The sequence below is a fragment of the Anoplopoma fimbria genome, chromosome 13, assembly GCF_027596085.1.
Source record: "Anoplopoma fimbria isolate UVic2021 breed Golden Eagle Sablefish chromosome 13, Afim_UVic_2022, whole genome shotgun sequence".
Classification (NCBI taxonomy): domain Eukaryota; kingdom Metazoa; phylum Chordata; class Actinopteri; order Perciformes; family Anoplopomatidae; genus Anoplopoma; species Anoplopoma fimbria.
In genome coordinates this window covers 13351894-13373497 of record NC_072461.1, presented here as the reverse complement: position 1 = coordinate 13373497, position 21604 = coordinate 13351894, and the positions used below count along the sequence as shown (strand labels likewise).

The 21604-nt window shown below is 42.6% G+C and overlaps 1 protein-coding gene, 2 long non-coding RNA genes and 1 pseudogene across 3 annotated transcripts; all 4 read left to right on the top strand.

Moving 5' to 3' along the window:
- The first annotated feature begins 3069 nt into the window (after window positions 1–3069).
- On the top strand, window positions 3070–3756 carry LOC129101837 (uncharacterized). The gene is made up of 4 exons (XR_008531700.1): window positions 3070–3225; window positions 3335–3382; window positions 3495–3568; window positions 3680–3756. It is a non-coding gene; the product is annotated as an uncharacterized LOC129101837 (long non-coding RNA).
- An 8600-nt stretch (window positions 3757–12356) lies between these two features.
- LOC129100646 (uncharacterized protein DDB_G0271670-like) lies at window positions 12357–15674 on the top strand. Its single transcript, XM_054610084.1, has 5 exons — window positions 12357–12715; window positions 13785–13958; window positions 14604–15076; window positions 15296–15321; window positions 15367–15674. Exons 2-5 carry the CDS (start codon window positions 13785–13787, stop codon window positions 15672–15674), a joined length of 981 nt encoding a protein of 326 aa, XP_054466059.1. The 5' UTR covers window positions 12357–12715.
- Window positions 15675–16235: 561 nt separating this feature from the next.
- Window positions 16236–16665, top strand: LOC129101831 (uncharacterized). The gene is made up of 3 exons (XR_008531699.1): window positions 16236–16296; window positions 16397–16491; window positions 16604–16665. It is a non-coding gene; the product is annotated as an uncharacterized LOC129101831 (long non-coding RNA).
- A 2389-nt stretch (window positions 16666–19054) lies between these two features.
- Window positions 19055–20352, top strand: LOC129100645 (uncharacterized; annotated as a pseudogene).
- Window positions 20353–21604: the final 1252 nt, after the last annotated feature.

The following is a 21604-nucleotide window of genomic DNA, read 5'->3' as shown; positions in this document are numbered from 1 at the left end:
TATAACATTTAACTGTATCAGTGGTGACTGTGAGCTCGTGGGTTTGATACCAGCATCATGTAGACATATGTAAGGCCTCCTGCAGTAACAACACTGTGAAAGAAATGCAGACAGTTTGGACTGTACTGTTTTTATTTACTGCTACTTTAATACAATATGTGATAAATGAGCATGAAGTGCATCAGTGGTCTGAGGGTTGTGTTTGTTTTTACCCTCAGATGGCCCAACGGTGCACCTACAGCAGCGTCCAGATCCCGGACCCTTACCGGCCCGGCGTCTGGACCACCTGCATCAGGATCACCAGTCCAACCTCCCTGATCGGCTCCTCATCCGGGCCCCCACCTGACTACGACCCTGGCAGCAGGGTTACAGTCACTCCAACCAGGAGCACGGTAAGAACACCAAGAACCTGAACATCACACATTTATTGTTGAGTTTCTTTCATTATCTCATAGACAATTGTTTACTGCAGAGTACATTGCACATTTGTAATACTTTATACAAGTTCCATGTATAAATAACAAAAAATAACTAAGAGACACAAAACTCCACCAAACCAAAAACAAAACAAACAAAAGAAAGAAAAAGAAAGGGTGAGGAACGGGGGAGTGTAGGAGAGGTTTTTTTTTATTGCATCTTATTTAACTTAGACTGTCTTTGGGGTGAATCTCATTCATGTGATCTCTGATTGTAAAGCTTAATTTTTCATTTAAAACATTTGTTTCTATTGTTGAAAGAATTCATTTAGTTTTGGCGTATTTGAGTGTTTCCTTGTCATCTGCTTCATGTCCGTCACTCACAATGTTAAAGAGATTCATATCTGCCCATTTTTGATCTTTTACTGTAAAGTAATACCCTAAACATTTCCTAATACTAACAGGTTTGTTACCATGATGTGGAGCAGCAGTTTGATGTATTTTATTTTTACCTTCAGGCGGGTCAACGCTTCACCTGGAAGAGTTTCTTCATCCAGGACCCCAACCGGCCTGGCATCCCCCGGCTCATCCTCCGTAGGACCCCAGCCTCAGAACCCAGGACTGGCTCCTCAGCTCTCTGTGACCCTGGGTCTTCTGCTACTCCCCCTTCCTCTTCTTACTCCTCTTGTATCTTCTTCTCTCCCTCTTCTTCAAGCTCCTCCTCTAGCTCCTCTTCTAGCTCTTCCTCTAAATCCTCTTCGAGTTCCTGCTCTTGCTCCTCCTCTTGCTTCTCCTCTAAATCCTATTCTGTCTCCTCCTCTTCCTCTTCTTCTAGCTCCTCCTCTAGTTCCTCTTCTAGCTCCCCCTCTCCCTCTTCTTCCAGCTCCTCCTCTTCCTCTTCTTCAAGCTCCTCCTCTAGTTCTTCCTGTAGCATCCCCCAAGTTCCCCCCAAAGGCGAACCAAGAGACGGTAAGTTTTATTTATTCAGCACATTTTAGCAACAAGGCCATTCAAAGTTTTCATCACATTAAACCAAATCATTGAGACAAAGTTTAAAAGAAACAAACCATAAAATGACATTCAAATGTAAAAGAGCCAAGAGAACAGAAAACTAAACAAGCTAAAATAGAATAAGACTGGAATGAAATACAAGACCAAAAGTTAGAGTGCGGTTTAAGAGAATTATTTGATGAAAGGCAGCGGCGAACAGAAAGTCTTCAGCCTTGATTTAGAAGAAGTGAGACTTGTAGTCAACCTGTAGTTTTCTGGGAGTTTATTCCAGATTAACGGCTGTTGAAATTCAGAGTCCATGACTACACCTAGATTTCTGTCTTGGTCTCTGGTTTTCAACATTGTCAATTTAAACAGAACGTTGACTTCTAATCGTTCCTTCTTGGCTTCGTAAACAACTACCTCAGTTTTGTCTTTGTTTGATTGAAGAAGATTCTACTATTCAATTGTTGATTGGTCCAATTCACTCACTCTGTGCTTCTATTGGACAATAGTCCTCTGGTGATATAGTTAAATAACATTGTGAGTCATCTGCATGATTCTGATCATTTATTTGTTGTTTTCCAAAGCTCCTCTGATCCACCTGAGGGACCAGGTGAGACCTCTTCAAGGTCGAGTCCCCGTAAACGACCTCGGGGACCCGGTGAGCCGTTGAAGGTAAGTCCACCTACACCATCTCAGGTACCTGGTGAGCCGTTGAAGGTAAGTCCCAGTGGGCGCCGGCCGTCATGGGACCACCCTGAGCAGGAGTTGACAAACCAGTTTAACAGCTGGTGGTGCAACAGAGCAACTAAACCTCCAGGTAATGTTAAGCACCAGAAACAACATGGTCCTATAAAGGTTAGTCCTGCTAAAACGTCTCAGGGACCCGGTGGACCTGTAAAGGTAAGTCCACCTCAACCACTTCAGGGACCCGGTGGACCTGCAAAGGTAAGTCCACCTCAACCAACACAGGGACCTGGTGGACCTGTAAAGGTAAGTCCACCTCAACCACTTCAGGGACCTGGTGGACCTGTAAAGGTAAGTCCACCTCAACCACTTCAGGGACCCAGTGGACCTGTAAAGGTAAGTCCACCTCAACCACTTCAGGGACCTGGTGGACCTTTGAAGGTAAGTCCCAGTGATGGTCGGCCGTTGTGGGACCTTCCTGAGCCGGAGTGGGCGAGGGACATGAGGCTCTATCTGGAGTGGAGGAACCAGTTCGACAGCTGGTGGTGCAACAGGGGCACTGAACCTCCAGGTAAGGTAAAGCACAATAATAAACACTATTATTCATTTATTTAAAATTAATTAATTTGATTCACTTTTAAATAATTTATTTAAAGTAATGATTAACATGAGTGTTGAATTGTTTAGAGTTTAAGTATCATTATTCTATTAGGTTGTATTAAGTTTTATTAGGTTGTATTTAGTTTGTCTTTAGTTGTTTTAAGTTGTATTAAGTTTTATTAGGTTGTATATAGTTTTATTAGGTTGTATATAGTTTTATTAAGTTGTATTTAGTTGTTTTAGATTTCAGGACGTTGCTGTGGTGAGAAAGGTCTCCTTGTCGCTGCACTGAGACTCAGCAGGGTGTCTGCACACAGAGAGGGCTGGAGGGGATATCGTGAACCTCCAACGTGTTTCGACCCCCAGTGAAGCTCCTCTGTGCAGAGAACTAATAGGATGGCCACACCATGTCAGGAGGGTCCACATGTCTGTCGCTGCCCACCCCAGTCTGACAAGAGTCCTCAGTGACAAGGAGAGGAGACAAGAGGAGAGGAGGTGGAGGGTGAGTATGAACCCTTATATAGAAAAGGTGAGTATCAGTTTATTTCTTATCAAAAGTGATGTTGTGATTAATAAATAATCTGTTCACTTGATTTTTAAACTATAACTCTAAAACTCGTGTTTCATTAATCTTTTAGGGAGAGGAGTGGAGGTGATGGGTTAATGTGAACCTCCTCTTTAAAAAGGTAAATATTAATTTCTTTAATTTTTTTCTCATACTGATGGATGCTTTATATGTTTATCCTAATTCTCTAAAGATTTTAAATTTGCTTAACGTCTGAATTTGTTTTTGCCAAGAGAGGAGAGAAGAGGAGAGGAGAGGAGGACAGGAGAGGAGGTGGAGGGCGAGTCTGAACCTTCTCTTTTAAAAGGTAAATATCAGTTTCTATCATTTTTTTCTGATACGGATGCATATTTCATACATTTACATTTTTTCTCTTAAGATTCTAACTCAAATTCTTGTCTGTATTTGTTTTTTACAGAGAGGATATGAGAGGAGACAAGGAGAGGAGAAGAGGAGAGGAGGTGGAGGGCGAGTGTGAACCTTCTCTATTAAAAGGTAAATATCAATTTCTAGCATTTTTTATTTGTCACACAGATGGATAATTCCTACAATTATTTTATCTCTGAAGATTTTTATTTTAATTCACGTTGTTTTTATTTGTTTTTATGAAGAGAGGAGAGGAAAGGAGAGGAAGAGAGGAGAGGAGGAGAGAGGAGGAGGAGGGCCAGTGTGAACCTTCTCTTGTAAAAGGTAAATATCCATTTCTGTCATTTTATTTCCTCTTAATGATGGATAATTTACACATTTAAATTTTTTCTCTGAAGATTTTTAATTTGATTCACTTTTCTTTGGTGTTTGTTGGTACCAAGAGAGGAGAGGAGGAGAGAGGAGAGGAGAGGAGAGAGGAAAAGAGAGGAGAGGAGGAGATTTGGTTTTCAAAGTCGCTTTATTGAACCATTGCAGGGAGACACCAGATCACTGTCACATCATCAGTTCAGACTAGCAAAAACAACTCATCCAAGAGCAGAAAAAAGTTAATTTATCAGGAATTAACGATCAGCTCTCCCTCCTCCACGGAGTAAACCCCCCCCCCAACAGCTGGGAAACATCTGGACCAAAGAACTCAGTCCACCTTGACTCCTTCATCTCTGCTAAAGAGAGCAAGTTCAGAACCTTAATTGAAAATAAAACATGTTTTTAAAGTCATTGTTAGCTCTGTAATGGTGTTATTAAGTGAAATAAATCCTCCTGTAGAGCCTACATCCTATTGTGTATCTAATTGTTCTCCAATTGTTCTCCAACTTCATTGTTCTGAAACCTGAACACAACACATTTTGGGGATGATTCAATTTTTCACTGCTGCCACCTAAAACGAGTCTGATGTCACTATTTTAAGATACTTAACATACATAGGTAGGGTCGGAGATGAACTTATTTGAATAAAAGTCTCATCAGAGAGAGACTTCATATTTAAGAGGGCTGGTTTACTTATGGTTTCTTGGAATGGGAAATCAGTGTTTTCTTTGTGTGAATAAAATAGTTTTTAACCCTTTTTAAAAGTGGTTTTAAAATGTAAACAGGAAGTACTAACAGAGGAGAAAGTTAAAGTCCCGTCCTGTTAGATTGACTGAGTAAGACTATAATTTCACTGGTTCATTAAAAGTTGTGGCCACCAGGGGGCATCGATTAGAAAGCACTCCAGACAAGATGTTCCTTTGAGAGGTTTATTGACTGGAGTCAAACAAGTTCGTTTGTGGTTCTGAAACAGATATACATGAAATAATAAGAAAAACCTCTTTATAATGTAACAGGTTGTTTCCTAACAAGTCTAAAGTGCAACTTCACATGTCAGCAGAGATGTATAGTTTTATTAGATTCCTAATAATATAATATAAGAGACGGCAGGCAGGGTAACAAGGTGAGCGACTGGTCTGGTATAGCTCATGCCCTTGATCTGGACCACTGCTGTACGGACTCTCCTGTCCATTCCTAGGATGACTTCAGTGCTCAGCTGGTTTGCCTCTTTGTGCAATAAAGCAAACATCCAGGTGCACAGCACGTGTGGTCAGGCACTTAAACAGTAGGCCCTATGTGTTCTTGTGCCGATGGCTTACCTACACTGTGAGTGGGCCCAAAACAGTCTGTGCCTCTGGAGTAAAACGGGGACTTCAGCAGCCTCAGTCTGGAATGTGAGAGGTCTGCCATCCTGAGCACAACTGGAGTGACTCTCCACCTCTGGTAGTCCGGTCAGGAGTGCTGATGACGTTTCACAGCTTCAGGGTCATGCAGAATCCAGTATTTGCGGCGCAGCCCTGCAAAGAGGTGCTCTGATCCTAGATGATGGAGGCCCTGGTCTAAGTCCTAAATGATGAGATGGGTCACTTTATGCCACGGGTCCAGTACCACTGGGTGGATGGCATCTGGTTCTAGCCGGTCCCTGCAGCGGAGCCTTCTCTCGAACTCGGATAAGTCCCACAGTCTTGTCATACTCTGGGGCTAGGGATAGCAGATACTGGTGGCAGATACTGGCTTACTGGCACACAAGAGGTTAAGCTCCTCAGCTAAGTTGTCCTCCTGGGCTTGTTTGAAGACATCTCTCTGCTTCTCGGTAATCTTCAGCAACAGCCTCTGTCAGTGCTCGGAAGGAGGGCCGACGTGGTGAAGCACATGATGGTAGGTTATTCAACTCAGCAGAATCCTCTGTCTCTCCTGTGGCAGGCTGTGTGGGCCGCAATTCAGGTGTCTGCTGCAAGAAGGCAAGGCCCTGTCTCCACCTACATTTACCAGACAGTTCCAACAGTGTTTTCCCCGAGTGAGGTCTTCAGCTGGGTTGTTGACAGAGTCCAGGAACCTCCAGGCCCAGGCGTCAGTCAGCTATAGAGTTACCTATACGGTGGTGGGGTTGAGGTCCTTGTCAGGAGCAGGTTATATAAGGCTGTCAGATATCATAAAGCGCTGTCGCTACCAGGACCACATGCTGCCCGTGGTCCACTGTATGTTAATTCAATACAGCAGCAATTATTATAGTAGAATTATAATTATGAAAATAGGGATAGTAATGTGATTAATAATAATAATCGAAGTAGCAGTGGGTGTCAGTCGGCTCACAGCAGGAGGCACGACTACGGTCCAGGTACCACAACGATTCATGGAAACCTGCAGAGCGAGAAAGCAAAAAGGGCTTCAGGGTGGAAGTAAAGCTAAAATGCTTAATGGTACAGGTAATAGTAATAGTAATGTGACTAGTAATAATAATGGTGGTAGCAGTCGGTGTCAGCAGGGCCGTAGCAGGATGCACGACCACGGTCCAGGTACAGCCACGATTTATAGAAGCCTGTGAAGCGAGAAAGCACAAAGACTCCAGGGTACAAGCAAGTCAATAAGCGTAATAGTACAGGCAATAATAATAGTAATGTGACTAATAATGATAGTGGTAGTAGTAGTGGGTGTCAGCAGGGCCTCAGTAGGTGGCATGATGACAGTCCAAATATAACCCCGATTCCTGGGAACCTGCGAGGCGCGAAAGCACAAGAACTCCGGGGCAGAAGCAAAATCAGAATGTGCATAAATAGGAGATTAATACATAAAGATGGAGGGAGAGAAGAGGAGAGAGGAGCTCAGCGTATCCTAGGTAGTCCCCGGCTGTCTAGGCATATAGCAGCATATCTAGGGGCTGGACCAAGGCGAACCTGAACCAGCCCTAACTATAAGCGCTATCAAAAAGGAAGGTCTTAAGCCTGCTCTTAAAAGTGGTGAGTGTGTCTGCCCCCCGGACTGAAACTGGAAACTGGTTCCACAGAAGAGGAGCCTGATAACTGAAGGCTCTGGCTCCCATCCTACTTTTATATACTCTAGGAACCACAAGTAACCCTGCATTGATTGAGCGCAGCTTTCTAGTTGGGTAAGTGCAGAGAAGCTAATACTGGAGTAATATGATCTCTTTTCTTAGTTTTTGTTAGAACACGTGCTGCAGCATTCTGGATCAACTGTAAAGATCTAAGAGACCTATTAGAGCAGCCTGATAATAAGGAGTTACAGTAATCTAGTCTAGAGGTAACAAATGCATGAACTAGTTTTTCTGCATCGCTTTGAGACAGGATTTGCCTGATTTTCGCAATGTTACGTAAATGAAAAAGGCTGTCCTTGAGATCTGTTTTATATAAGAGTTAAAAGACAGATCCTGATCAAAGATAACTCCAAGGTTCTTAACGGTAGTGCTGGATGCTAGAGCAATGCCATCTAGAGAAACTATATCATTAGATAATTGATTTCGAAGGTGATCTGGGCCTAGTAGGATAACTTCTGTTTTTTCAGAGTTTAACATTAAGAAGTTACAGGTCATCCAGGTTTTTATGTCCTTAAGACATGCTTGAAGTTTAGAGAACTGGTTAGTTTCGTCTGGCTTAATTGATAGATATAACTGGGTATCATCTGCATAACAATGAAAGTTTACTGAGTGTTTTCTGATAATATTCCCCAAGGGAAGCATATATAAGGTAAATAAAATAGGTCCAAGAACAGACCCCTGTGGAACTCCGTGACTGACCCTTGTTTTCATCGAGCTTTCATTGTTTACATATACAAACTGAGATCGGTCTGATAAATACGACTTAAACCAGCTAAGTGCGGTTCCTTTCATGCCTATTAGATGCTCCAATCTCTGTAATAGGATTTGGTGATCAATGGTATCAAATGCAGCACTAAGGTCTAGCGATACAAGTACAGAGACAAGTCCTTTGTCTGAAGCTATTAGAAGGTCATTGGTAATTTTCACCAGTGCCGTCTCTGTGCTATGATTCACTCTAAATCCTGACTGAAAAGCCTCAAATAAACTATTGTTATGCATAAAGTCACAGAGCTGATTTGCTACTGCTTTCTCAAGGATCTTGGAGAGGAACGGAAGGCCCGCGTTAACATGATGGTGACGTAGCCTATCGGCTAGCCTTTAAGAAAAAGATAGCTTCATTCATTCATTCATTCAAAAGTGTTTTATTTAAAGAACGTTTGATTACATCATTATATAATATGAACCATTTTAAAAGACATTCTATCTACTTCTTAACTTAGGGTGAAAGTCAACAAGTGAACATTTCAGAGATAAAAGGTAAACATGAGTGGAACAAAAAGGAGGAAGCTTACAGATTTCTTCAAAAGGTGGGCAGCTGCTATCCAAGACATAATTTTGAAATAATTAAGCTAGGCCCGTGTGCAGAAGTCACTGTAACCAAGCTGTGATTTGTTGCTAGATCTTTTCATCCTGATAGTGTGTCTGTCATGTCTTAAGTGCTGTCTCTTCCTCCACTAAACTAAAAATGCAGAGTTGAACAGAACAGGGATGAGGATGGAGCTGAGGGCAGAGGAGATGAGGCTGGACAGGGCAGAGGAGCTGAGGATGGACCGGGCAGAGGAGCTGAGGATGGACAGGGCAGAGATGAGGACACTGAGGGCAGAGGAGGTGAGGATGGACAGGGCAGAGGAGCTGAGGATGGACACAGAGGAGCTGAGGATGGACAGGGCAGAGATGAGGACACTGAGGGCAGAGGAGCTGAGGATGGACAGGGCAGAGGAGCTGAGGATGGACAGGGCAGAGATGAGGACACTGAGGGCAGAGGAGCTGAGGATGGACCGGGAGGGACAGGTGCAGATGAGCATGTAGGTGCAACTGACAACTTCCCTGACTGCTGGAAGAGACAGCAATATGATTATTTTAAAAAAACCTACCCATTTCTTGTGGCAAAAAATAAAAAATTGGGATGTGAAACATGCAGTGCGGCATCATCACTTGGGGCAGAGAGAACAGGTAAACTCAGATACACATTTTCCAGTGAATGGCAAAACTGCAGAGTAGGTCCATATGGCAGTAGTACAGAGAAGCAAATGAAATCTTTAAGAAAAAAATAAATGAACATAGTGCCTCCCAAAGTCACAAAATTGCAGAAGATATACTGAAAAAACAAGGTGAGCAAGCTCTTGAGTCAAGTTTTTGAAAACACAAGGTGAAATTTTAGCATCAACTCACAATGTCTTTAGGACAGCGTACTACCTGGCAAAGGGCAACAGGCCTTACTCTGATCATCCTAACCTAGTAGAGCTACAGAGGATGAATGGTGCAAATGTTGGCCGTGTACTCCATTCCAACGTCACATGTGCAGACATAGTGCATTTCATATCTGTAGAGATGAGACAGGCATTACTGAATAGTATTAAACAGACTCAGCCAAAGCTCACAGTTATTGTGGATGAAAGCACCTCATTCAGTAAGAAATCGTGTCTCATTGTGTACCTCAGAACATCTGTCCATGATTCTGAGCCTCTTACGTTCTTCTTAGATTTGCTTGAATTAGAAAGTACAACAGCAGATGGAATCACTGGTGATTTACTCAAATGCCTCTTAAAACATGGTCTTCATGAGGATTTTCTAAAAGAATGTCTGGTGGGTTTCTGCTCTGATGGAGCTGCCGTAATGGTGGGGAAAAAGAATGGAGTGTACACACAACTTAAAACTAAGTTCCCAGGTCTCATTGGTTGGCACTGTCTGAACCACAGGTTGGAGTTGTCTGTGTCAGATGCTGTGAAGACATGCACTGAGACCAACCACTTTACAGCTTTCCTTGACAAGTTGTACTGCCTATACCATCAGTCACCCAAGAACCTTAGAGAACTTGATGCTGCAGCTTCTGAGGTTGGTGTGTGTCTTAGGAGAATCGGTAGAGTCTTAGGGGTAAGGTGGGTGGCTTCATCTTTCCGAACAGTGAAAGCCATTTGGATGATGTATGCTGCACTCCACAGTCATCTCACAGCTGCAGGTCAAGATGTTAACAGAACATCAAGTGAGAGATCTATGTATTCGGGCCTAGCTGTTAAATTGAGTTCGGATGCATTTCTGAGGAACCTGGGACTAATGATGGATGCACTGGAGGAACTCAAAGACCTGTCTGAGGCCCTGCAGGCCAGAGACATTAGACTGTCTCAAGCAGTGAACCTCATTAAAAGACAGACTGATGTGTTTACCGCCATGAGTGAGGATCCAGAAAATGGCCCCTTCTATAGAAAGGCATGTGAGGCAGTGCAGCAAGGGTCTTTCAATGGCATAGCACTTCATGGTGATAGAGGGCAGAAGGTCATCAACCCAACCAAGTTTTATGAGGCCTTATGCCAGAGCATGAAGGAAAGAATGGTGAGGAGTGAAGAGGAGTCTCTCTTCACCAAGATTAACATCTTGAATCCCGAAACATGGCCGAGCCCTCTACCTGTGATGTATGGGGAAAGTGAGTTGAGGGAACTCTGTGACCAGGTAAAAGTTGGTTTCACTGGAGTGAAACAAGCTTACCGTGAGTACAAAAACAAACCAGACACAATGCAAAAGGCCCTTCTCACACTTAGACATGCCGTTAATACCATTTCTGTCAGCAGTGCAGAGTGTGAGAGGGGGTTTTCAGAGATGAATAATGTTGTGACTCCATTGAGATCCAGATTGAATGTGGAGAATGTGTCGGCTTTGATGTTCATTAAGCTGGTTGGCCCTCCTCTCAAATCTTGGAAGCCTACCAGGTTTGTCAGAAAGTGGGTGGCAACCAGAAGGTCAGCTGATCACTTGGCCTGTAGGAAAAGGGAAAGTAATGATGTGGTATCTCCATATCAGACCATATGGGAGGTGATGAATTAGATGTACATGATGCAGTGTAACTAGAAAATGTAGTAACAAAGGGATTACCATTGCCCATTATTTGTTCAAATGTTTGTGTTCATCCATGTCAATGTACCTTAAAGACATATTGTTTTTGTTGTTTGTTTTTGTGAAAATAAAATCAGCTCTTAATGTGACCTCATCAAACACACTCAAAATCTACAGTGTACATATTAAGCAACATATAAAAAATGCTAATTTCTTTAATGTACTAATATAACGACTATCATGGATTTTTTTTTTTTGCAACCTTAATTTTGGCTCTGCGTACTCTGCGTATGGGGAGCGGCGGCCCCTCCGGATCAGAGCCCCCCACATAGAAAATCCCAATTTAAAAAGATGACTTAAGATGACTGTCATGTTGTTTGTAATTATTGTGGGTGAAATAAACACCTTTGGGTCTGCACCAAACCTCTGTGTCAAGCCTCCTGCTTTTAAAGTTAAGCCGCTATGTGGCCATCCTAACAGGTATGAATGGAGGGACTTCTGATACGCGTGCAGGACTTTTCAACCAGTAGACCGGTGTTTGAGACTGGAGTAGAGTTATTTAGAGGTTAGGTTAGCTATGTTTGTGTTGTGTTCCTATGTTAACTTGTTACCTGTTTTTGTTGCCTCAACCTGTCCAAGTGTTTCAGTTTGAATTCACAATTTAACCACGTGTTTTACGGCGACCGTTCACCGAGCGACCCTGTGCGGTAGAAAAAGTGACGCCAAGGGGTCTAACAAAGCATTTGGTAACTTCAGCGCTACTCGCAAGAGAGGAGAGGAGGAGGTGGGAGGGCAGTATGAAGTGTGTGATCTCTGTAAAAGGTAAATATTTATTTATTAAAGGTTTAAGCTCTCTGAAAGCTTTGGCATTCCCATATTCATTGGACACACATAGACCTCGCTCTATGTCCAATGTGTTGTGTTTCATGAGCTTTATCTGAAAAGTAACAGCCGCCAAATATATGTTGTGGAGTAAAAAGTAATATTTCCACCTGAAATATAGTCAACAGATATTGGAGAGCAGTAAAGTATAGTTAAAATTGTACTGAATACAGTACTTGAGTTTAGGTATTTAGCTATTTTATATCACATTTGTTGCAGTGGTAGAGTCAGCCAGTCACGTGTACTTGTGCTTCACAAACCCCCAATTCTTGGTTAACACAACCACTATTATTGCAAACAATTACGTTAACATGTACATACTAATATTTTATCAATTAGTAAAGTCACATCCTTTAAAAACATTAAATGTCTAACAAAAGAAATGGGATCAACGAGAGTAATACAATTTTGATGCAGGACTGTGTAAATGTAATGTCTCTGGAGAGATGTTTGTCCAACTATGGCCCAAAGACAGACAGGATGTGGACCAGTAAACACACTGCAGAAAATATTTGTTCATTTTATTGTAAATTTATGTTTGTGTCACTTATTCTGAAAATCTGGCTTCCTGTTTGTATAAATGCATCACAACAACAGAGGAAACCTGTAAAACATCAGGACCACATGCTGTCAACCTGTGGACACTGGAGGACCATATAGGACCAAGGACAGTGTCCAACCTGACGCCCTCAAAGCTCCATGCAAACATGCATTTCTATATTATTGGACTTTATCTAAGACAGGGTTTTGTAAAAGGTCTGAGAGGAGAATTAATTTGTGGTTGACCCCTGGGCAGGTCACATGTCTCTCAAACATGACAGGAGACAGTGAGTCAAAATGTAGTTTTATTATTCGAGCTTATGTCTTAGTCACATGATGGATATTCCTCATAAAGTTGTATTTAGTTGCTGTTTCTGCAGCGGAGGACTGTTGATCTGGACCTGATGGAACTCTGAGGTAAGACCTGTTCTCAGCAGGGACCTGAACATTCCATGGTTGCCATGTTTCCCTCAATGTGCGTCTTTTGGAATGTTCACAAACAAACGTTCTATCAGTCAGAAAAGCAGAAGTTTCTACTTGTACCCCACGATTTCTCTGAGAAGAAAACACCAAACTGCGATTGTTTGCATCTCGACCTCTACTTGTGACCTACTGTCAAAGTTTAGAGAACTTTTTGCTGGAGAGATGTGAGATTTATAAACTTTCTAGACCAACCTTGTTTCTATGTATTTCCCCGTTGAGACTCTGAACGTCCAGAACACACCGATGCTAATGCTAATATTAGTAATATTTTAATGATCACAGTAAATGAATCCTCTAGGACTGACGTTTGACTGTTGTGACAAAGTCTGAACAAGTGTTTCTAAACTAAAGCTGATTTCTTGGTTTGTTTTATCTCGGACCTTCCGTCCAGCATTAAAATATGCTAACAAATATTTAGCTAGCTAAGAAAATATTGTTTTATATATTTATATAACTTCTAGGTGATTCAGATCATAAGTGATGCGAGCAGTGGCAATAATATTGATCTTTAATTAATATCATAATCCCCACATTTCCTACATATTTGGGACATGTTTTCATATATCAGGAGGCTATTTTACACCAAACTTGGTTCATAAATGTGTCACTTTGTCAGACCTACAGCCTAATCCTCCATATGCTCATTTATTATGAATACATAATGATGTAGTGAATATCAGACCAGGTCAGGTGTTATTTTATTAGTAGATGAATTGTCTGCAGCAGAAATATTACAGTCAACAGTTTTTCTGTACCAGTAAACTGTATCATATATAAAGTATATATATAACATTTAACTGTATCAGTGGTGACTGTGAGCTCGTGGGTTTGATACCAGCATCATGTAGACATATGTAAGGCCTCCTGCAGTAACAACACTGTGAAAGAAATGCAGACAGTTTGGACTGTACTGTTTTTATTTACTGCTACTTTAATACAATATGTGATAAATGAGCATGAAGTGCATCAGTGGTCTGAGGGTTGTGTTTGTTTTTACCCTCAGATGGCCCAACGGTGCACCTACAGCAGCGTCCAGATCCCGGACCCTTACCGGCCCGGCGTCTGGACCACCTGCATCAGGATCACCAGTCCAACCTCCCTGATCGGCTCCTCATCCGGGCCCCCACCTGACTACGACCCTGGCAGCAGGGTTACAGTCACTCCAACCAGGAGCACGGTAAGAACACCAAGAACCTGAACATCACACATTTATTGTTGAGTTTCTTTCATTATCTCCCAGAAAATAGTTTACTTCAGAGTACATTGCACATTTTTATGCTTTTATACAAGTTACATTTACAAATAGCAGAAAACAACTAAGAGACAGAAAACTCAACCCAAGCGAAAACAAAACAAACAGACAAAAGGGGGAGGTATGGGGGAGTGTAGGAGACTTGTATATTAAAAGTCTTGAAGTAAGTTAGTAAGAAGTAACGTTATTAAAAAAAGACTGTATCCGACTCCTAAATTAAAGCATCTTCTACGTAGATTGATCTTCAAGTAAAAACTAGTCTGATACACTTAAAGAATATTTGCCAATATTGGGTTGTATTCATTGAATCATAAATTACAGCAGTGGTTGTTGCACACACACCTGGCAGAAATCTGAACCTTTCTAGGGTTTACTGCACACACTTCTATGCTTTTGCTTGTGTATAATTTATGTATGACATTTACTTTCAATGAAATATTACTGCTTAGTGGCACTGATCCTCTTCATTCAGTATATGATGTGAGAAAGTCCACATGATGTAACAGCCCATGGTTTGTTTCCATGATGTGGAGCAGTGGGCTGATGGTAGTATTTTTTTTTTAACTTCAGGCGGGTCGTCGCTTCACCTGGAGGGCTTTCCTCATCCAGGACCCCAACCTGCCCGGCGGCCCCCGGATCATCCTCCGTAGGACCCCAGCCTCAAAACCCAGGACTGGCTCCTCAACTCTCTGTGACCCTGGGTCTTCTGCTACGTCTCCTCCTTCCTCTTCTCACTCCTCTTGTATCTTCTCCTCTCCCTCTTCTTCAAGCTCCTCCTCTAGCTCCTCTTCTAGCTCTTCCTCTAAATCCTCTTCTAGTTCCTCCTCTAGCTCCTCCTTCAGCTCCTCTTCTAGTTCCTCTTCTTCAAGCTCCTCCTCTAGCTCCTCCTTCAGCTCCTCTTCTAGTTCCTCTTCTAGCTCTTCCTCTAAATCCTCTTCTAGTTCCTCCTCTTCCAGCTCCTCCTCTTCCTCTTCTTCAAGCTCCTCCTCTTCCTCTTCCCGTAGCATCCCCCCAACTTCCCCCCAAAGACGACGCAAGAGAAGGTAAGATTTAATTATTCAGCACATTTTAGCAACAAGGCCATTGAAAGTTCTTTTCACAAAACATCAAAAGCATTGAGACAAAGTTCCAATAAAACACTCCACAAAATTAAATTACAATACTCTGTGCTTTTATTGGACAATAGTCCTCTGGTGATATAGTTAAGTAACATTGTGTGTTATCTGCATAATTCTGATCATTTATTTTGATGTTTTCCAAAGCTCCTCTGATCCACCTGAGGGACCAGGTGAGTCTTCAAGGCTTAGTCCCCCTAAACCACCTCAGGGACCAGGTGAGTGTTTTAAGGTAAGTCCCAGTGAGCGTCGTGGGCAACCTGAGCCAGAATCGAGAAACCAGTTAAACAGCTGGTGGTGCAACAGGGGCACTGAACCTCAAGGTAAGGTAAAGCACCAGGACCAAGGTGGGCCTTCAAAGGTAAGCCCACCTAAATCACCTCAGCGACCTGGTGGACCTGTAAAGGTAAGTCCCAGTGATGGTCGGCCGTTGTGGGACCTTCCTGAGCCGGAGTGGGCGGGACATGAGGCTCTATCTGGAGTGGAGGAACCAGTTCGACAGCTGGTGGTGCAACAGGGGCACTGAACCTCCAGGTAAGGTAAAGCACAATAATAAACACTATTATTCATTTATTTAGAATGAATTTATTAGTGTTAAATCGTTTTGAGTTTAAGTTGTATTAAGTTGTTTTATTAAGTTGTATTAAGGTATATTAGGTTGTATTTAGTTGGTTTAGATTTCAGGACGTTGCTGTGGTGAGAAAGGTCTCCTTGTCGCTGCACTGAGACTCAGCAGGGTGTCTGCACACAGAGAGTGGGCTGGGGGGATAGCGTGAACCTCCAACGTGTTTCGACCCCCCAGTGAAGCTCCTCTGTGCAGAGAACTAATAGGATGGCCACACCATGTCAGGAGGGTCCACATGTCTGTCGCTGCCCACCCCAGTCTGACAAGAGTCCTCAGTGACAAGGAGAGGAGACAAGAGGAGAGGAGGTGGAGGGTGAGTATGAACCCTTATATAGAAAAGGTGAGTATCAGTTTATTTCTTATCAAAATTGATGTTGTGATCAATAAATAATCTGTTCACTTGATTTTTAAACTATAACTCTCTAACTTGTGTTTCATTATTCTTTTAGGGAGAGGAGAGGAGAGGAGGTGGAGGGGACAGGAGAGGAGGTGGAGGGCTAATGTGAACCTCCTCTTTAAATAGGTAAATATAATTTTTCATACTGATGGATGCTTTATATGTTTATCCTAATTCTCTAAAGATTTTAAATTTGCTTAACGTCTCAATTTGTTTTTGCCAATAGAGGAGAGAAGAGGAGAGGAGAGGAGGAGATGTGAGGAGAGGAGAGGAGGACAGGAGAGGAGGTGGAGGGCAAGCGTCAACCTTCTCTATTAAAAGGTAAATATCAATTTCTTTAATTTTCTTCTGATAATGATTGATAATTCATATATTTAATTCTTTTCTCAAGATTTTTAATTTGATTCACTTTTTTGTATTTGTTTTTTCAAAGAGAAGAGAGGAGGATGAAAGGAGAGGAGGTGGAGGGCAAGTGTGAACCTTTTCTTTAAAAAGGTAAATATCAATTTCTATCATTTTTTATTTGTCACACTGATGGATAATTCCTACAATTATTTTATCTCTGAAGATTTCTATTGTAATTCATGTTGTTTTTATTTGTTTTTATGAAGAGAGGAGAGGAAGATAGGAGAGGAGGAGAGAGGAGGAGGAGGTCCAGTGTGAACCTTCTCTTGCAAAAGGTAAATATCCATTTCTGTCATTTTATTTCCTCTTAATGATGGATAATGATGAATTTTTTCTCTGAAGATTTTTAATTTAATTCACTTTTCTTTGGTGTTTCTTAGTATCAAGAGAGGAGAGGAGGAGAGATAAGAGGAGAGGAGAGAGGAAAAGAGAGGAGAGGAGGAGATTTGGTTTTCAAAGTCGCTTTATTGAACCATTGCAGGGAGACACCAGATCACTGTCACATCATCAGTTCAGACTAGCAAAAATAACTCATCCAAGAGCAGAAAAAAATGTTAATTTATCAGGAATTAACGATCAGCTCTCCCTCCTCCACGGAGTATAAACCCCCCCAACAGCTGGGAAACATCTGGACCAAAGAACTCAGTCCACCTTGACTCCTTCATCTCTGCTAAAGAGAGCAAGTTCAGAACCTTAATTGAAAATAAAACATGTTTTTAAAGTCATTGTTAGCTCTGTAATGGTGTTATTAAGTGAAATAAATCCTCCTGTAGAGCCTACATCCTATTGTGTATCTAATTGTTCTCCAACTGTCTTCATTGTTCTGAAACCTGAACACAACACATTTTGGGGATGATTCAATTTTTCACTGCTGCCACCTAAAACGAGTCTGATGTCACTATTTTAAGATACTTAACATACATAGGTAGGGTGGGAGATGAACTTATTTGAATAAAAGTCTCATCAGAGAGAGACTTCATATTTAAGAGGGCTGGTTTACTTATGGTTTCTTGGAATGGGAAATCAGTGTTTTCTTTGTGTGAATAAAATAGTTTTTAACCCTTTTTAAAAGTGGTTTTAAAATGTAAACAGGAAGTACTAACAGAGGAGAAAGTTAAAGTCCCGTCCTGTTAGATTGACTGAGTAAGACTATAATTTCACTGGTTCATTAAAAGTTGTGGCCACCAGGGGGCATCGATTAGAAAGCACTCCAGACAAGATGTTCCTTTGAGAGGTTTATTGACTGGAGTCAAACAAGTTCGTTTGTGGTTCTGAAAGAGATATACATAAAATAATAAGAAAAACCTCTTTATAATGTAACAGGTTGTTTAACCTAACAAGTCTAAAGTGCAACTACACATGTCAGCAGAGATGTATAGTTTTATTAGATTCCTAATAATATAATATAAGAGACGGCAGGCAGGGTAACAAGGTGAGCGACTGGTCTGGTATAGCTCTTGCCCTTGATCTGGACCACTGCTGTACGGACTCTCCTGTCCATTCCTAGGATGACTTCAGTGCTCAGCTGGTTTGCCTCTTTGTGCAGTAAAGCGACAGAGGGCCATCAAAACGGAGTCGGTGTCCAGGCTAGACAAAACATCCAGGTGCACAGCACGTGTTGTCAGGCACACAGAGGAGAGGAGGAGAGAGGAGAGTGAATGTGAACCACCTCTTTAAAAAGGTAAATATTAATTTCTATCATTTTCTTCTCATAGTGATGGATGCTTAATATGTTTCTCTTTTTTCTCTGAAGATTTCTAATTTGCTTAAAGTCTGATTTTTTTTTTTTTTTACCAAAAGAGAGAGTAAGAGAGGAGAGGAGAGGAGGTGGAGGAATTTCTGTCATTTCTTTTCCTGATACTGATGGATAATTCATATATTGACATTTTTTACCTCAAGATTTTGAATTTGATTGTTTTTTTACAAAGAGAGGAGAAGAGGAGTGAAATGGTAAATGGACTACTTGTATAGCGCTTTTCTAGTCTACTGACCACTCAAAGCGCTTTTACATCACTAATCATTCACCAATTCACACCCATTCATGAACTGATGACTACCATGCAAGGTGCCACCTGCCCATCAGGATCTATCTAATCATTCACACTCATTCATACACCGATGGCACAGCCTTCGGGGGCAACTCGGGGTTAAGGGTCTTGCCCAAGGACACATCGACATGGATTGCCGGAGCCAGGGATCGAACCGCCGATCCTCTGATTGGAGGACGACCCTGCTCTCCACTGAAGAGTGGAGGTGCCTTTCATATTTTCTCTTTTATAAGGTAAATATTAATATCTATATTTCTTTACTCATACTGATGAATGCTTTATATCTTTATCTTTATTCTCTGAAGATTTCTAATTTGCTTTATGTCTGAATTTGTTTTTACAAAGAGAGGAGAGGAGAGGAGGTGGGCGATTGTGAACCTTCTCTTTTAAAAAGGTAAATATTAATTTCTATCTTTTTTTCCCTCATAATGATGGATGCTTTATATGTTTATCTTAATTCTCTGAAGATTTTAAATTTGCTTAACCCATATGGTTCCATCCCACACAAGCTGGTGCAACTCACACTGACCAAACATGTCCCCAGCAGGATCTGAGACCTCATCGCTGATTACTACAGAAACTTCAGGATGAGAGCCTCTTACAGAGGAATTACATCAGGATGGCACCAGGTTGAGATCGGCATCATCACAGGGTGCACTATCTCTGTTATTCTCTTCTCTCTAGCCATGAACATGCTCATGACGTCTGCTGAACCAGAGTGCAGAGCGCCCTGAATTAATTCCACTCAACGGCAACCACCCATCAGGGCCTTCATGGATGACCTCACAGTCACCACAGAATCAGTCCCAGGCTGCCGCTGGATTCTGAAGGGGTTGAGAAGCTCGAGAAGCTGGTGGAGTGGGCCCGGATGTGTTTCAAAACCGCCAAATCAAGAGCCATGGTGCTGAGGAAGGGGAAGGTGGAGGACAAGTTCCGATTCAACATCCCAGGCACAGCCATGCCAACCATCACAGAGAAGCCAGTTAAGAGCTTGGGCAAGGTTTTTGACAGCTCTCTGAGGGACACAACTGCCATCCAGTCAACCTGCACTGAGTTGGATGGATGGCTGAAAGCCGTGGACAAGTCGGGACTACCTGGAAAGTTTAAAGCCTGGGTCTATCAGCATGGCGTTCTACCCAGAATCCTGTGGCCCCTCCTCGTCTATGCAGTCCCAATCTCAACAGTTGAGACCTTAGAGAGGAGGGTCAGCAACCCGCTCAGGAGATGACTGGGGCTGCCAAAGAGCCTGAGCAGCATTGCACTCTAGGGACACAACAACAAACTGCAACTGCCTTTCAAATCCTTGGAGGAAGAATTCAAGGTAACAAAAGCGAGAGAATTGGTACAGTACAGAGACTCAACTGATCCGAAGGTGGCAAAAGACGGGATCAGAGTGAGGACTGGCAGGAAGTGGAGGGCAGAGGAAGCTGTTCAGGAAGCAGAGGCAAGGCTGCATCACAAGAGGCTACTGGGAGTGGTCACACAAGGCCGTGCGAGGCTAGGATCCTTTCCAACTGCCCAAACAAACACCAGCAGAGGGAAGGAAGGGCGTCGCCTGGTTCAGGAATAGGTGAGAGCAGCAGTGGAGGAGACAAGAACCTGCAAGGCAGTGGGTACGAAGTAACGGGGAGCTTGGAATAGATGGGAGAATGCGGTTGAGAGGAAAGTGACCTGGGCTGAGCTTTGGAAAGCCGAGCCACATCGCATTAAATGTCTCAGTATACTGTGACTCTTTGAGATACTATACTAAGACTTTTAATGACATTATTTAAATTTAATAATTTCATAACAGTTTACTATGACCTTTTACGAAATCTTTCAACATACTATCCTATGTCTTTTTTCAAAAAAATACACTGACTTTTTCCGACATACAATACAGTACTATGACATTTTTTGTCATTTTTCCAAATGTTTTAAACATTTTTAAACACCTTGTAGAGGCCTCTTGTAGGGTGTGATAAGGGGGAGTGGGTGTTGTAGGCACGGGAACCCTCTGTATGCAAGGATGAAGGGCCCTGGAGGAGGGTAGAGTGAACGCCAGGAGAGCTGGCTGTGGCGGAGCACTCTGGAGTTGTGAACTGACCCAGGCCAGCCCACATAGGGGTCGATGAAGTGGCCCTGATGGTCACAAACAGCCTGAAGGATGATGGAAGGGAACAGTTTTCTGTTTTTGTAGCAGTGACCATCGGGGCTGCATAGTGTCTTTTTTCAGACATGGCAGCCGTCGAGGGCTCCAGCAGCTTTCCTAAATGCTGGGTGTCTTGCCAGCCCTGCAAACCCACAAGACACGGTCTCCAGGTCTCCCGGGGTACTCGGGAGGTAGATGACCTGGTGGTGAATGACCACCACCTCCTCAGTGACTCTGTGGACGATGCGGTGGACAGTGGATCGAGGCATCCCAAACACTCTGGAGACCAGACCTGTAGGAGGCCCCACATGCCAGCCAGAACAAAAACACCAGGGTCTCAGTTTTGGCACCCCATCCATGTCACCGTTCCTGGTGGAGAAGGTCCAACAGCAGTTCCAGGGCCTCCCTGCTCAGCTGAAAGTTGGGTGTAATGAAGGCCCTTTTCATTAAGAGCAATTGTAGCACTTGGTATAGAGAACTGCTTCAAGGAATAGTACACACACTCAAGGGGTTGAATGTTTTATTAAACTGTGATTGGTTTTCTGTTGGATATTGTAGCTGCCTGGCTAGTTAGGCTATCGCAACATAATGCACTCATTGTAGTTGGATCTTTGCCGAAATGATGATTCAGGGGATGAACTGTTGCTTGATTGTTCATTAAAATAACATCTGATGTGTATTGTGTTCACTTAGTTCTGTTGTGTCTCCTCAGGGTGTTCTCCTCAGAGGTGTTTGCAAACTTGTTCTTACTTGGAAGTTCGTCCTCCGAGTCCCGGATGGACGCTGGATTGGAACACAGCTTGTGTCTTTAGACTTTTTTCAAACTTACTATACTATGAGTTTTTTATAC